Source organism: Leishmania infantum, chromosome 25 (assembly GCF_000002875.2).
Source record: "Leishmania infantum JPCM5 genome chromosome 25".
NCBI lineage: Eukaryota > Euglenozoa > Kinetoplastea > Trypanosomatida > Trypanosomatidae > Leishmania > Leishmania infantum.
This window is the reverse complement of record NC_009409.2, coordinates 660,280-675,777: the sequence shown is the minus strand read 5'-3', so window position 1 is coordinate 675,777 and position 15,498 is coordinate 660,280. Positions and strand designations below refer to the sequence as shown.

Here is a 15,498-nt window from a genome sequence, read left to right as displayed (position 1 = left end):
CGAGGAGCTGGTCGTCTTGTTCTATTCAGCATATCGATATCCCTGCCTTAGAGCGTGAGCTCAGCGCCACTCGACCCTCCACACGGCCTGCTATGGGGGGGAGGCACATCGCGTGGTGTGAAGCAGTGCTAGACACACGCTGGCGCTTCGCCCATCAGGTGGCTGGTACAGGCGTGTTCGCAGTAGCGGGTCGATCCGACGCAACGCCATCCGGGCCCTGACCGCCGACACCCGTAGCAGTAAACCGCCCTGACCTCCCCACGTCGTAAGCGCTTGACTCTGTCACCACCAACAGTAGCTCGGCATTCAGCAGGAACAGGAGGAGGAGGAGGGGGGCTGCTTGGCCCTCCGCACAGATAGAGAGATGGGGGTGGGGGCGCCCGGGGCCCTGAGATACGACGCACTGAGAGGGGCGCGTGCCCGCCACACCTGTCATCCGGGGATGACGGAGTGGGCGTAAAAATACATGCACGCACATATATCGGGTGAGATGGAGTGGTATTGTGTGTATGTGTGCCGATAACGATACCGTCTTGTGGTCTCGCGGAGACCTCCTCACTGCGACCGCTCTGCCATCCTTGCATCTGTCTGCCCGCCCCGTCCGCATCTGTCTGTCGGTCGGTCTCTCTGTCTCGCTCGCCACACGCTTACACACAAATTGTGCGCAATCCACGCCCACCCGTACAGGGAGAACGCACACAAGCACAGACGGGGCGGATACAGCGAAGAGAGCCTTCTAAAAGGAAGAAGCGGCAGCACAAGCCGCGCACGCGCATACAGAGCATCCACACATCCCAAACGCCAAGCGGGAAGTGATAGCATGGAAGCAGGGCAAGCGTCCTCGAGCGATCTGGCGCCGTGGTGGTGGTCACACCGCAGCATTGTTGAAGAGGCAGAGCCTCTCGACGCCACGGCCGACGACGCCGCCGCCAGCTGTCTCTCCGTCATCGCCAAGCAGACAGCGAACCACGTTCTCGCCTACAAGAATGACCTCCTGGCCCTGATTGGGGAAGTGCACCCCGCGAGGAAGGGCAGTGCCGACAGCGTGTCCCAGCACAACAGGGACGTTGGCACCTGCGGCCTCTACCAACAAATGAAGTGGGATGGCGTCCTCCTGCCCCTTCTCACGCAGCTCCGGAAGTGCATGGCCCGGGCCTGGGAGGAGCGCGCCGCCGAGCAGGCAGAGCAGGCCGCCGATGATACGACGCCGGCATCGGCGGCGGGGGTGGCAAGAAGCGGTGCCAAGGTCATGCCAACCGCCCACGTCGACGCCGTTCAGGCCCGCCGCCTGCGTGCGCTCCAGCAGCAGATCTACCTCGCCTTCTTCAAGGCAGTCCTGCAAGGATTCACAGACGGCGCCCGCGGCGCCACAGAGACGGGTGCAGGCACAAGCAACGCCGTAGCCGGTGAGGAAGAATGCAGTGCGGACGTACAAGGCCGGGGGAGATCCAAGACGGCAGACGTGGCGCCGGCAGCCCGCGCTCTGTCACTGCTGCTGGACAGTCTTCTCACTCATGTTCTGAGTTTTGCGACCGCTGGCGCGGCGGCGGCATCGCCACACGTGGAAGAAGAGGCGACAAAGTCCCGCCGCGGTCAGCATCGCCGCGCCGTAGCTGCTACAGGCACTCACATCGGCGACTGGCTCACTGGTATGTTGCCGCTGTACCTGCGCGCTTCTTATCAACAGCAGCAGCGTGCTCATGATGATGTTACCGAGCAAGAGGAGGTCGCCTTGGCGTCTACATCAGCTCCGCTGATTCCTTCACCTGCTCTCTGCCTTGTGAGCTACATCGGTGCCTTCGTGCAAGGGTCAGGACTGCAGCTTGTTTCCTCAGAGCAGGAGGAATACCTGCCCTGTTTCACGCGCAAGGTGCACTCAGAGTTCAGTGATCAGCTTCGAAGCTTCGTGCAGGCCGCGGTCGTACAGTCTGAGTATGCTGCTGTTGGTGTGGCCAGCTCGGATGCAGTGGCGGCGGCGGCGGCGGCGCACATTCGCTACGCCGGTGATGTGTTGAAGGCCATCATCGACATGCAGCTCTACAACGACGACAACGTCACGGAGGTGGGTGAGGACGACTGTACGATCACCTATGCTGCCGTTCCGCTCCCGCCGGCGCTGCGGGCACAGCCGCAACAGTCAGAAATGCCAATCAAGGTGGACTACAGCGTGGCCCCTCTGCTCGTCCTTACCTCCTACAAGGTATGCGAGCAACTTCTTCGGCTGATGAGCCGCTGGTGGGTCGCCTGCCAGCACATGGCGCGGCACGCACGCATGTCCGTGGCTGCGGCGGCGCCGCGTATGGAAGAAGAGGGCAATGTCGAGGGAGAAAAGCAGCAGCAGCAGGGAGCTGACGGTCCCACCAGTGGCAACGACACAAGCCGCCTCGCAGAGGTCGAGGAGGCTTGGATGGGGCTGCGCAAGCAGGCCATGGCTTTCACGCTCGTCCTCAGCACCTACGGCGAGACGACGCTCCTGATAGCCCCGTACGCGGCCTTCCTCACGAACTTTTTCTTCACGCCTCCGCCGGACGACTCCGCGCCGCCTGCTGAGAAGCAGACGCCGCTTTCATTGGAGGCATGGAAAAGCTGCGTCCGTGAGCTGCACCGCGTCACGCACGCTACTCAGGACGGCGGCTACGCTCTCTTCACGCACACCACCTGTGGGGCACGTCGGCAGATGCGCGTGCACCACCGCCACGCGCGGGACTGCACATTTGCCACGGCGTGTTTCTCTCGTGTGATGGGGTGCCTCAGCTACCCCTCAACGGGTGCGCATGTGCCTGGGCAAGCCGCCGCAGCTGGAACGGATCTCCAAGCCCACAGCACGGGGTCCCACGGTCTTCTTCCGCTTGCCTTCGCCGCACTTCAGCAGCCGCTGTCAGTGATGCAGGAGTGCGTGTTTCAGCTGCTTCTCAGAGTGGGCAGTGTGGCGCTGGGTGTCCGTGTTGACGCGGTGGTGCGTGAAAAAGGCGGCGCAGGGGATCCTGGCGCCACGCCAGACGCCTCCGACGCCGACCTCTCCACGCAGTCGCCCAGCAGCGACGCCGCCACCACCACCAGCGCCACGCGTGTCAACGCTCTGACGGATGAGCTGCTGTCTGCGGTGCAGCTCGTCGAGCTGTACTTTCCTCGCCATTACCGAGTCTTTTCATGCCTGGATCAGGCCATGCAGTACGTGCTGGACCGCTTTCCGGAACTCGCCGGCGACAGCACGGCCGTAGAAGAGGCGGCGGACGGTGATGTCGCGCGAATGTGGGCATCACCTCGCGCCCTCCCCGCAACGCTCGCGAGCTTCTTCGGCGCAGCGCTGGATGAGGCCTGCGTCGCACGCATGCGCAACACCGGTGACGAGGTGGCCACAAGCGAGCTCCTCATGTTCTTTGCAGCCGTCTTCCGAACGCTGCCATCCACGGTGCTACCTCGCCTGCGCGCTGCGCTGGCAACGTTTCTCGGCGAGGGTGGGTGTACTATAATCGAGTACCTGCGCCATCACATTGTCAAGCAGCAGCGCCACGGCCTCGCCGCCTTCTTTGTGCCGCCGCTGCGTGCTATGGCTCTCGACTACGCCACCGCGGAGGACGTGGACGTGAGTCTTGCGCTGACAGCCAAATATCCCTCCGGCTGTGCAATGGCCTATGCATGGGAGCTGCCGCGGCTGTACTTCTGGCGAGCCGAAGACACCCCAGTGGCGGAGTCGGCATGGCACGCGCACAGGGCTGCTCAGCGGTATCTGTGCGAGCTTGTCACGGCAGCGCCTGCCGCCATCTCCACGTCTTCTGCCCCATTCCTGGCCATTCTGCAGGAGGCGGCAGCGGTGGCGAACGGGCGGTTTGCAGAGCCTCACGAGAGCGCCAAGATGGCGTCGGGGCTGCTCTGGACGTGCAGCCTGGCGATTGATGTGATGACGTCTGTGTTCTTCGGTATGTGTCGCTGGTGTGCGCTACAGATGAGCGTGTCGTCATCGTCGCTGTCTGCGGAGGCGGCGGCGACGGTGATTCAGCATCTGTGCTATCCGCGCCCGACGTCGGTGGCGTTATTGTCGCCCCACGTTGTAGCGCATCCTTTTCTTCTCTCTCTACGAGATCGTGTCAAGGTGCAGCTGGGCAGCAATGTGGCGGAGGCTGCTGAATCAGAAGGCGCCGTCGCCAGCACAGAGAGCGCCGAAGCTGTGAGCTCGCCCGGTGTTGCGTATCCGCCACCCGCGCAGCAGCAGCTGCGCAGCAGCCACCGCTGGCTCTCCTGGTTCTGGGCCTGCACGTACGAGGAGGTGGACTCCGCTGCACGTGTGCAGACGGCCGCGAAACGACTCCTGCGGGAGTTCTCCGTTCAGTGCGGGTCGCACGCGCCAACGAAGACGCTCCTCGGAATCCGCGCGATGGTGGAGCAGCTGAAAAGGGAGGGTGCGCCAGACATGGCCGTGGCGGTGCACGAATTGCGAGAGGCAGTCCGCGGTGACCTGCGCGCGTTGCTGTTGCAGCAACAGCAACGCGAAGCGTCAGAAAACGAGAACGCCACGACTGTCGCATCCGCCGAGGACACGAAGGAGGCGACGATTACGACGACCACGACCACCAGCTCCGCCGACGCTGCAGGAGCCGTCCTTAAGTCAGCCACACTGCGTGACTATCTCGATCAGATGCACGAGGCCCTCGTTCAGCGTGCGCGCATCTCGCCGGTGGACGGCGCTGTCAGCGCCGCCACGCTCGGTCATCTCCTGCACGTTCTGAGCGACGCGCATCTGCCCATCACGATGAGTGTGCAAGAGCGGCAGCGCATGTGTCAGCGCTTCTTCTTCACGCTCGCGAACTCTCTAGCTGAGTGCACCCGCACCGAAGCGCTGTCCTCCGTGTGTTGTCTGCGGTGTGTCCTGCAAGATATTGTGCTGCCGTACAAGAAGAGTTTCTTGATCGAAGCCAGTGCAGCGCGCGTATATTATCGCTGCTTCTCCGACACGGAGGCAGACGCGTTCCGCATGGTGCAGCACATGTGCGGCGACGTCATCATGGCTGTACAGAAGATTGCGCTGCGAAACGGTATTCTTGACGAGTGGAAGATCGTGCTGGTGTTGCAGCACCTCGGTGATCCGCTGTCGCTCGTGCGCAGCATGGTGGAGAAGCTGCGCAGCACCGTAGAGAAGCTTAAGGCCCGGCGCAGGGGTGCCGTCATGGACATCATCGCGCAGCAGCTGGCAGTCGTGGAGAAAAGCGCGGCACGCACCGACTGCGGCGTCGCCGATGACGTTCACTGTCTCTTTACCCTTCACCCACGGCCATCGTCCTCCTCTTCTCCCGCGGCGAGAGCGGCAGAAGGCCCCACGACCGCCTCGTCCGCCGCCGCCGCGCCAGTGGAACGTAGCAGCAGCGGCCGGAGAAAGCGCGGAGACCGTCGAGAGAGAGAGCAGCGCAACGAGAAGGACCGCAAGAAGAGCCGCGACGACCGTGGTGGTGGCGATGGTGACGAGAAACCGTGGCAAAAGCCTCGAACGAAGGACAGCAAGCGGTATCGTGCCGACTTCAAGCGCCCACGTCGCTGAGCAGCAGTACAGGGAGCCGCCCTGTACACGGGCGGGGGGACGCAAGTGGTGCTGTGGAAGGCGGCTCTCGTGTGTAATGTGCGGGTGGGTGTATGTGTGCCGGGAGGCGTCTCTTGAGAAGCTTCGGAACGCCGAGTAAACGGTGAGCGGTGCTCGGGTGGTTGGGTAGCTGTTTGGTTGTTCATCTTGAGTGAACGAATAAACACGAAGCGAGATGACGGGCCGTTCGGGAGGTAGAGAGGCGCTGAAGATGGAAGCCAATGCAGGCGATTCTGCAGCACGGCGGGCAGCTTCCCTCCCTCCGACCCTGCTGTCGTGTGTGGCAAGCGCCTCGCCTCCATCTATCCCCGCTCCCTCTCGGTCTGTCGTGGCTTGAATATGCCCTCTGCCAAAGGAAGCACAGAAAGCGTGGGGTGAGGGGGGCTGCACACGCGCGCGCACCCATGCGCAAGCGCTGGTGGGGCTTGGATGACATAGGCGATGCAAAAGACAACGGGAGGACACGGCCGTGGGAGGGCTAACGAAGCTGATGGAGGAGGTTAGGGAATGGGAGATGGAGCAGAGGGAGAGAGGGGGGAGCATGAGCGTACAGAAAGGGCGACCGCAACCAGCAGCAGCGGAATGGTGATGAGAGATGTGTCGACTTTGTGCACCCCTCTCTCGCTTCGCACTCTTCCCTCCCCCTCCTTGCCCAGCCTTGCCGCAGGCGCGCCCTCAAACGCGCACAAGCAGCCTTTCCCTCATGCTCGGCGGTTCCAGGCGCATGTCCATCAGTGATCGCCATCCTGACGTCGTGCCATGCTCGCTCAAATCGTCTCGCGCACTTACACTCTCTTACTCTCCATCGATTTCGCATATTACAAGCACATACACGCACAGTTTACACAAGCGCACACAAGCACGCACATACTCCCTCCCCCCTTCGTTGCTTTCTCTCATACATCTCCTTCGTAGCACTAATCGATAATAATCATCATCGCCAAATCACCGACAGAAGCCGCCCTCGGCCCCTCCCTCCTCTACCCAAACGACGCACGCACACAGAACGTCATGCGCCGCTTCGCCTCCAGAGCTCTGCTCTCTGCGTCCGCCGCCATGGCGGCGCGCTGCGCCACAACCAACATGACGGTGCGCGATGCGATCCACTCGGCCCTCGACGAGGAGCTCGCCCGCGAAGAGAAGGTCTTCGTGATTGGTGAGGAGGTCGGTCAATACCAGGGTGCCTACAAGGTGACCAAGGGCCTTGTGGACAAGTATGGCAAGGACCGCATCATCGACATGCCCATCACAGAGCACGGCTTCGCCGGCATGGCCGTTGGCGCCGCTCTCAGTGGCCTGCGCCCCGTGTGCGAGTTCATGACCTTCAACTTCGCCATGCAGGCTATTGATCAGATTGTCAACTCGGCCGGCAAGAGCCTGTATATGTCTGGTGGCCAGATGAAGTGCCCCATAGTCTTTCGCGGTCCCAACGGTGCGTCGGCTGGTGTAGGTGCCCAGCATAGTCAGTGCTTCGGCCCGTGGTACGCGTCCGTGCCCGGCCTGAAGGTAATTGCGCCGTACAACTGCGAGGATGCCCGCGGCATGATCAAGGCGGCCATCCGCGACGACAACGCCGTGGTGGTGCTCGAGCACGAGCTGCTGTACAGCGAGTCCTTCCCCGTCACAGACGAGGTAGCGGACAAGAACTTTGTGATCCCGTTCGGCAAGGCGAAGATTGAGCGCGAGGGCAAGGACATTACCCTCATCGGCTTCTCTCGCGGTGTGGATCTGTGCTTGAAGGCGGCTGAGAAGCTCGCCGCAGAGGGTGTGCAGGCGGAGGTGATCAACCTTCGCTCCCTGCGCCCGCTCGACCGTCACACCATCCTCAGCTCCATCAAGAAGACGCACCGTGCAGTCACAGTCGATGAGTCCTTCCCTGTGTGCAACATTGGTGCTGAGATCTGCGCCTGTGTCATGGAGAGCGACACGTTCGACTACCTCGATGCCCCGATCGAGCGCGTGTCGTGCGCCGACTGTCCGACACCGTACAGCAAGGATATCGAGATGGCCTCGCAGCCGCAGGTGGCCGACGTCATGGCCGCTGCCAAGCGCGTACTCAGCTAAAGCGTATGCGTGCATGTGCGTGTGTGTGAGTGTGCTTACTCTAGTCGGCAACAAGTCTTCTAGGGAATCTACAGGAAGCCAAGCAGCGATGACATAGCCGCCTGCATAGAGCACAGGGGGGGGGACAGCAGAAGATAGAGAGAGGTAAGGCGCTGTGCACGCACTGGCGTGTGCTCCCCATGCGTTGCCTCACACCCGCCTACACCCGCACATGGGTGGTCAACCACACCTCTATCCATGGGTACGCAGTTGATTTTATTTGTCTGCGCTGAGAGGGACCTCTGTGCACACCACGTTGTATCCTGTTGTTGCCGCTCCCGTCTGCCAGTAAGCGTCCCCCTTCCCGTCTGTGTGCTAATATATATATAGTTGTGTGTATGTGTGTTTGTTGTATGCGTAGGTTTATGTGTGTGTGTGTGTGTGTGTGTGTGCGTGCGTGCGTATCCTTCCGTCTCTCTTTCCCTCCCCTTCCCCCGCTTGTTCGTCTGCGTCTTTATCGGCTCTTCATGTTTGCCTCAGTGCGACTCCTCTCGCTCTCCTTATATGTTCTCTTGCCTGGCTTTGGGATGCCTTTGCACATAGTGCGCGTGCAAAAGAGGGAAGGAGAGAGCGAGGTGGGTGTGGCGCGTTGGAAGTACAGAGAAGGCGTAGTGTATGTGCCGCACTGTGGTGCTGTAGTCCTCCTCTCGCCCTTCCACACACACCACACGCCCCGCCCCGCCGCTCTCTCCTCTACCCTTCGTTGAAGAGTGGCACATGTAAACCGCACATGCGCACACATCCCACACACACAAAAAAAAACTCAAAAGCCCTTGCCTTCGGTCGCTCCCCATTCGCCTCTCTCTCCTGTGCTCGCCTCCCCCCCCGTCAAGCGTGCGTGCGTGTAGCTGACGAGTGAGGCAGAGCGCAGCAGCTAGAGAGCGAGAGAATGACGAAAGGGCAACAATATCCCCAGCACAAAAGTTGTTCGATATACGAGAAAAAAAAAACATCAGGCGAATATCGGGCTTATCTTCGCCTTGCCCCCCCCTCTCCCCGTGCCCCTCTTGCTCTCCCTCCGGCTCCAATGTGGGAATGGGATGCGCCACCGATGATGACGGCGATGTGTTGTGTGCGCGTTGCGCCTGTACGTTTCTTTTGTAGCTGAATATCCACCTGAAAGGAAGCCAGAAAACGGAGAACCGCAACGTCCAGCAGAAAAAAAATTTTAACGTGAGCATCTCCTTTGCAAGACACCAGAACGCAACTCTGGAGAAAGCGAGCATTGTCCTCTGTTCCCGCAACCCCCACGTCACCCCCTCCCCTCCCACAAGCATACACACGCACACACCTCTACCTCGCACCCTTAGCGTAGACGATAAGAGCGACGCAGTCGCTCGTCAGACGCTGCTGGCGTGGTTTCCTTTGGTTTTGACCTAAGAAGAAAAGCGGGTCTCTCTCTCTCCCTCTCCGTGTGCGCGTGTGTGCGTGCGTGTGGTGTGTGTGTGTGTGTGTGTGTGTGTGTATGTAGGTGCTCGAGTTCCATGCGCACGCATGCAACGCATGCAGATGCTCCGCACACACGCGCGCACCCACATGTACCTTCCAAGACGGGAAAAGCGAAGAATTCAACGGTATACTTAACGATCAAAGACACCAGAACTCATTAAGCGATGCGACACACATACGCGCCCGGTAGATGGTGAACACAGTAGCGACTTGGGCGAGATGCACCCGCTGCCGCCGTGTTCCTTCTGTTTTCTCTTCTTTCCCATCTGTGTTTACACACAGACACAGAGAGACCGAGAAACAGATACACGGCGTGCACACGCTTGGGCCGGCACCCCAAATCTGTGCCCTCCTTCAAGCCGAGTGCAGCTGTTCGGGAGTCTGGCTGGTGCAGTGGGGGGCGAGGGATGGTGCAGAGAGAGGCGTAGACGAAGATGCAGAGAGGCACATTGAGACGACAGAGAACGACACGTTTGAGTGTGCGCGGGTCTGCATGTTTGGCGTCGAGGAGACCTGGAAGCGAATGGAGGTGGAGAGTGAGAGGCGGCAGCGGTGCGGCAGCCGAGAAAGACCACTCGCGCACATATACACACACATTCCCGTTTGCCTTCCCTCTTCCTGCCCCGCATTCGTCGCGCTGATGTCGTCCGAGTGGTCGCCGACGCATCACCGTGTGGCCCAAAGCGTTCTAGTTCGTGTTGGGGTTACGGACACGCTTCGCACATACGCACCAGCACCACCTCTCATAGCCCCCCCCCCTCCTCTACCTTCACGCCCCCTCCCTCTTGCGCACGTCTTATGCGGCTTGTTTTTTTTTTGGGGGGGGGTGCTCGTGAAGGCAGAGGACGCACATGCCGCCGCGTCTACACCCGTGCTTTGCCCCGGCAGCATACAACGAGGCTGTGTGTATGTGTTTGTGTGCGCATGTCTCTCTCCACTGCGTCTCTCCGCTCCCCCTCTGTCTCTCTCTCTCTCTTTCATGTAATCATTCCAACGGATTGAGTGTGCACTGTGTTGCCGCTGTTGTGATTTGGATTGGGGCTCACCCCGGGGAGGCTGACCGACACACACACGCACGTCATCGAGTGCTATAATATCGAAAAAAGAACGGCCCCAGCCAGGGGCTCTCCCTTCTGTGTGTGCGTGCGTCTGTGGTGTGCTGAAGACCCACCCGCGTATCCGACGTTACGCGCGGCACATGCTCTCCCAGTACCTGCGCAAGCGTGTCTCCGTGGTGACGGTAGATGGTCGTAATCTCGTCGGCGTACTCCACGCAGCCGATCAGCTGCTGAACATCGTACTCACATCCTGCGTCGAGCGCACTGGCGCGCCGTACGATTTCGACGATGGCGCGGCCGAAGAGGACAACGGTGGCGTTGTCGATGAAGGTGTCTCCACGGCTTTCAGCAGCGGTGGCACTGCAAGCGGCGCTCTGCCGCCCCTGGAAGAGGTACAACTAGGCGTGATGATGCTGCGCGGTGCCGACGTCGTTTCCATTGCTGCCATCGACGTGTACGAGGAGGCTGGCACAAACGTGAAGGATTGGCGAGGACGGGATATGCCGCCTGCTACTGCTGTAGCGAGGTCGTCGTGACGGTCGACTTAATCGACAGCACTGGCGCTCTTTCTGGTGTGCGTGTGTGTGTGTGTGTATGTGTGTGTGTCCGCGTGTGGGCGTGGCCGCGAGAAAAGCATTTTAAGCGTATTTGTATGCGCGGTTGTGTTCACGAGCGAGGCACTGCATTGTGTTCCGACGAGCGCCATCCAATCGGCGCGCAGGACGAACGCGTGAAGAAAAGCCTCAGGCCTGCAGCCTCTCAGCCCTCGCCCTCTGTTCTCCTTTGGCATGTGTGACAGAAGAAGGAAAGGAGCTGGTGATGCACGCTGTAGTGAGACGCTCCCGCTGAAGAGCAGGGTGGCGCACATCCCCGAAACTCTCCCAGCACGCCACATAGGTATATGTGTTTGCCACTGTGAAGTGTGCGCTCTGCAAGGTCGACAGGGGGTGAGGACAAGGGAAGGCGGACGAAAAGCAAGAGTTGTTCGGCTTCGGCGACTCTGCCGCTCCCAGCCCCATCTCTCCTCTCGCCCCTCCCCCTCTCCTCTCATGCACGTTCTCTCTCAGCGCGCACATCAACCGCTCTCTGTGCACGCCTCCGCTCCATCTCCACCTCGATCCTTCATCCCTCTTCCTTCATCGGTGCAAGGAGGCTAGCATTCATACACGTACGCGCACACACACGTACACACGCGGTATTGGCAAAGAAGGTGGAGTATGCGGGCGGACGATCAGCGGCGCTACCACGACATTTTACGTCGTGAGGCCAGGCCGCAGGCGAGAAAACTCTGCAGCGGGTCGGCGCCCGTTGCCGCGCAGCTGAGCGGCAGCAGCCACGGTACCGAAGCGTTCCTTGCTTCCAGAAGCGGCGCCTCTCTTGTGTGCGACCCGCTGGCTGAGCTGAACATTCCCTCGACAGCAGTGCCGGAGGTGGTCGAGTACGTCTGCAGCCGCCGCGGCTTCACCTCGCTGCACCCCAACTTTCTTCGCTTTGAGCACCTGCGCTGCATCGTCTTGGCGCACAACGCACTCGAAACCCTCCACAATCTGCTCTTGCCATCATCGACGCTGGGTGCATCCTCGCCTGCCTCGACCATAACCGCCGCTGATGGACTCCCCCTTCTCCCGCCACCGCCTCCCCTTTACCGCGGATGTCGGCAGCTGACTCACCTCCACGCCGCGTACAACCGCATCAGCGACATAGCGGGTGGTACTGACATCCCGCGCCTCTTCCTCTTGGAGCACCTGTCGCTGGCGCACAATCAGCTTACAGGCCTCGGCAAGGTGCTGGATGCCCTGAAGCGGCTGCGAAACCTTCGCTTTCTGGACCTGCGCGGCAACCCGGTCACAGGGGAGCCGCGATACCGCGAGCGATGTATAGCGGCGCTCCCCCAGGTGGAGGTGCTTGATCGCCAGTCCGTCACACCAAAGGAGCGCGAGGAGGCAGCGGCACCGGCGCGGTGGAACGGGCTCACACACGAGAACCGTTCGTGCAGCACCGCCACTTCCACTGCTACTGCGGTGAGCAGTGCTCGGCCGCGTACCTCGCCGAGTTGCACGAAAGGGCTTAGAGCGGCGGGCGACCCCTTCGCCAAGTCTCCCACGGCGAAGGACTTGGAGCGCGCCTACGCGGCCTACCTTCGCCAACAGCGGCAAGCACAGGAAGCGGCAGCGCAGAGCACCGCTGCTGCCTGTCGACAGCAAGAGGAGATATGGGAGTCCTTTCACGCTGTCTGGACACTCTCGCAGCCGGGCATGCCGCTCTCCGCTGATGGCTGGCAACGGACGCAGATGGCAGCGGCGGCAGCGGCTTCGGAGAGCGCCGAAGGAAACGGGGAAAGGCCGGACACGCAGAACGCCTTCCACTCTGCCCCTAGCTTTCGAGTGCCGGTATTCGGCTCCGCCGGTCCTTCAGCCCCGTCATCGCCGCTGCACGCGGGCCGCAAGCAGATCAAGACACTGTCCGTCTCGCCTGCAACGACCAGTATCACGGCAGCACCGGCGCCGACACACGTGAGTGTCGACAGCGGCAAAGCAGCGCTGAACGTGACGATCGACGTGCCGTTTGATCGCCCTCTCTTTCCCTCGTCTGCCGAGACGGCCGGCACACCTGAGTCAGCCACCTCGCAGCTAGCAGCAGCAGCATCCACGAGATCAGGCCCCCTCCCCTCAGCCGCGATCGCTACCCCACTGCTGCCCTCGGTACACAATAGTTTGTATTTTCGTGCCGTCCGAGGCGGCTCGGCGACATCGTGCAAGGGCACAGCGCCGCTCCTTCCGACCGCGACCTCTCCACCTGCAGTGAGCCGGCTGCTGCCTGTGGAGGGGTTGGCGCCTGATCGACTCACCACGCTGCAGCGTACCCTTGAGGCCTCCGCTCAGGTTGTCCGCGTCGCAACCGCACGGCAGGGCTCGCTGGGACCACTGAAGAAGCTGTCCGTTGTGCAGGAGCGTGTAGGGTCAGGGCGGCGTAATGTCGCACCATCGCCGCCGCCGCCCACTGTCGCTGCCGCCACCAGCATTCCCGTTGAGTTCAGCACTTTGCGTGCCATTCAGGAAACCAAGTATGCCATCATTCCGCCGCCGTGGGAAGGCGCGAGCGCGCGCACCGCGGTTAGTGGTGCCAAGGAATCCGTCGCCAGGTCGCCGCGAGTCGTTGCGGCTTCACTGGGCGCCACCGGAGCCTCAGAAGCGACCCCCAACTGCATCGGTGTGGTCTCGCCCGCCACAACTCAGCAGGAGGCGCTCACGGAGATTCTGGTGCTACTGCACGACGTCTACTCCTTGAAGGAGCTCCAGGCGGTGGAGGGCGAGTATGGTGGCGCTGAACTACTGCGCCTGCTGCCGCTGCGCGAGTGGTCCGCCCTCGGGAGCGAAAGCGGAGCCGGCGAGGTCGTGAGCACCGCCGTGGCGGCGAGGCAGGCCATGACAGTCTTGTCGCATCCCGACAACGTCGGAAACGCGGCAGGCGGCGGTGGAGGCAACGTTCGTGGCCCTGCCTCCCAGCAAGACCGAAAATGCTTTGCCGCGTCCAAGGGAACTGCACACAGAGGCAATACTAGGGCCGGCTCGGCGGGCTTGGCTGCCACGCGTGGTGGCGGCGCCGACGCCGTCGGAGGAGTGCCAACGGTGGCCGCTGCCCTGGACGCTGCGCGAGCGGCGCTGCGTAGGGAGCCACAGCTGGTGTGGCAGCTTCTCACAGGCCCCTACATAGTGGCAGGAGCGACGGCTGGAGGAAACCCCAGCGTTGTAGTGGTCCTTGGCAAGAGCAGCGAGGACGCCGGCGGGTCGGTCAGCCTCATCCGCAAGAGCAGTAACAGCAGCGCCGCCAACACGGCATCCCCTGCGGAGGCCATAATCAGCAGCAATGCGGGAGCCAGAGCCAACGCTGCAGCCGCCTCTGCCCCTCCGGTTTCCCTGCAGGACCCCGAGGCAGTGCAACACCTTGTGCGGCCGATCGGCCCGTACGCATCGCACGTGCTGGGTCCGTTGCTGACGCTGCTGCGGGCGCCTGTGGCCGAGGAGGGCGTGGAGTCGATGTGCGAGGCCCTTGCGGCGCACCACGCCCTGCACGAGAGAACCATGGCGGCGGCGTCGATGTTGAAGGCCACCGCCGCAGAGCTTCAGCCTCGTTCCTCTAGCGCCGGGTTCAGGAACAAGAAGGAGTCGCTGCTGGTGACGGAGGAGAACGGCAGCGCCGAGGCGAAGAGCAGGAAGCCGGCCAGGGCTGCAGCACTGACCTTCTTCCCCGACGGCGGGGCTTCAGCGTCCCTTTTGTCTGTGCCCTCTGCAGTGGGCCCCCAAACGCGCTCCTCCGCGAAAGCCGCGCAGATGCTCCTGCAGCAGCATCCACGGCAGCGGGTCGATACACAGCTCACCCTCACCGCGGTTCTGACCGCACTTCTCTTCTCGCCGGCTTTTGTGCGCTCGCGCGTCGCCTACCTGGAGGAAAAGCTGACGCGTGCGACGTCGGCGACGGCAGCCGCCAGCGTCATAGCCACTGCCGATCATGCAGGTCAGAAGGGCGGCGGTGCTGCGGCAACGCTGCCCCTCCTCTTCCACCGCGTGCAGGCAGTGAAAATGCACGCTGCACGCATCGAGGCCGCGCTGGCGGCGGCCGGCCCGTCTGCGACAACGAGTGAAGCGTTGCGTCTCCTTGACCCTGCGCAGGTGCTGGCCGCCTACACTGGCCGCCGTTAGCGCGCCGCGCGAGCAGCGTGTAGCGGCAGCTGAGGCTCAGGAGGGGGAATGCAAGGATGCGGATGATGCAAGTGGTGTGATGCTCCCAACCTCACCGGTCTACACTCTGCCTCCTCCTTGCCAACGTGTGTGAAGGGTGGGGTTTGACACCAAGACGGTACCGACTGCGGCTGCTGCGATCCTCCTTGTTTCGCTGTGGTCTGGTGTATCCGCCTTTCATGGAAAGACGCATCGGCATTGGTGATGATGCGAGGTTTCGATCTCCGTGTGAAGCATGCCTCTGCTCTCCCCTTGCGCAGACTACCCACCCCTTCCCCTTCTCTTACTTCACTGTCTTCTAGCCCTCTCTCTATCTTCGCTTGCCTTCTCTATTTCGTCTCCTCGTCATGGCGTTGAGCGTCTAGGTCGTAGATGTATCACACGCACACACACACCGTTCCCCCTCCCTTCCCGTCGAAGCAGCTGATAAAGGAGATGCGCGTTGTGGCGTGCATATCTGTGCGTCTGCGTGTATGCGCAGATACAGCTCTTTCAGCACTTTAGGGCTTATGTACATAAAGGTATATATATATATATATGTATGCGTGTGTGTGTGTGTGTGTTTATGTGTGTGCGC

General features: G+C 61.7%; 4 protein-coding genes across 4 annotated transcripts; all 4 read left to right on the top strand.

The window, feature by feature from the left end:
* Nucleotides 1–820: 820 nt before the first annotated feature.
* On the top strand, nt 821–5,533 carry LINJ_25_1800 (conserved hypothetical protein; the record flags this gene model as incomplete). Its single annotated transcript, XM_001466174.1, has 1 exon — nt 821–5,533. One exon carries the CDS (start codon nt 821–823, stop codon nt 5,531–5,533), a length of 4,713 nt encoding a protein of 1,570 aa, XP_001466211.1.
* Nucleotides 5,534–6,583: 1,050 nt separating this feature from the next.
* On the top strand, nt 6,584–7,636 carry LINJ_25_1790 (putative pyruvate dehydrogenase E1 beta subunit; the record flags this gene model as incomplete). Its single annotated transcript, XM_001466173.1, has 1 exon — nt 6,584–7,636. One exon carries the CDS (start codon nt 6,584–6,586, stop codon nt 7,634–7,636), a length of 1,053 nt encoding a protein of 350 aa, XP_001466210.1.
* Nucleotides 7,637–10,322: 2,686 nt separating this feature from the next.
* Nucleotides 10,323–10,718, top strand: LINJ_25_1780 (conserved hypothetical protein; the record flags this gene model as incomplete). Its single annotated transcript, XM_001466172.1, has 1 exon — nt 10,323–10,718. The coding sequence occupies one exon, from the start codon at nt 10,323–10,325 to the stop codon at nt 10,716–10,718; it is 396 nt and encodes a 131-aa protein (XP_001466209.1).
* Nucleotides 10,719–11,399: 681 nt separating this feature from the next.
* LINJ_25_1770 (conserved hypothetical protein) lies at nt 11,400–14,882 on the top strand (the record flags this gene model as incomplete). The annotated part of the gene is made up of 1 exon (XM_001466171.1): nt 11,400–14,882. The coding sequence occupies one exon, from the start codon at nt 11,400–11,402 to the stop codon at nt 14,880–14,882; it is 3,483 nt and encodes a 1,160-aa protein (XP_001466208.1).
* Nucleotides 14,883–15,498: the final 616 nt, after the last annotated feature.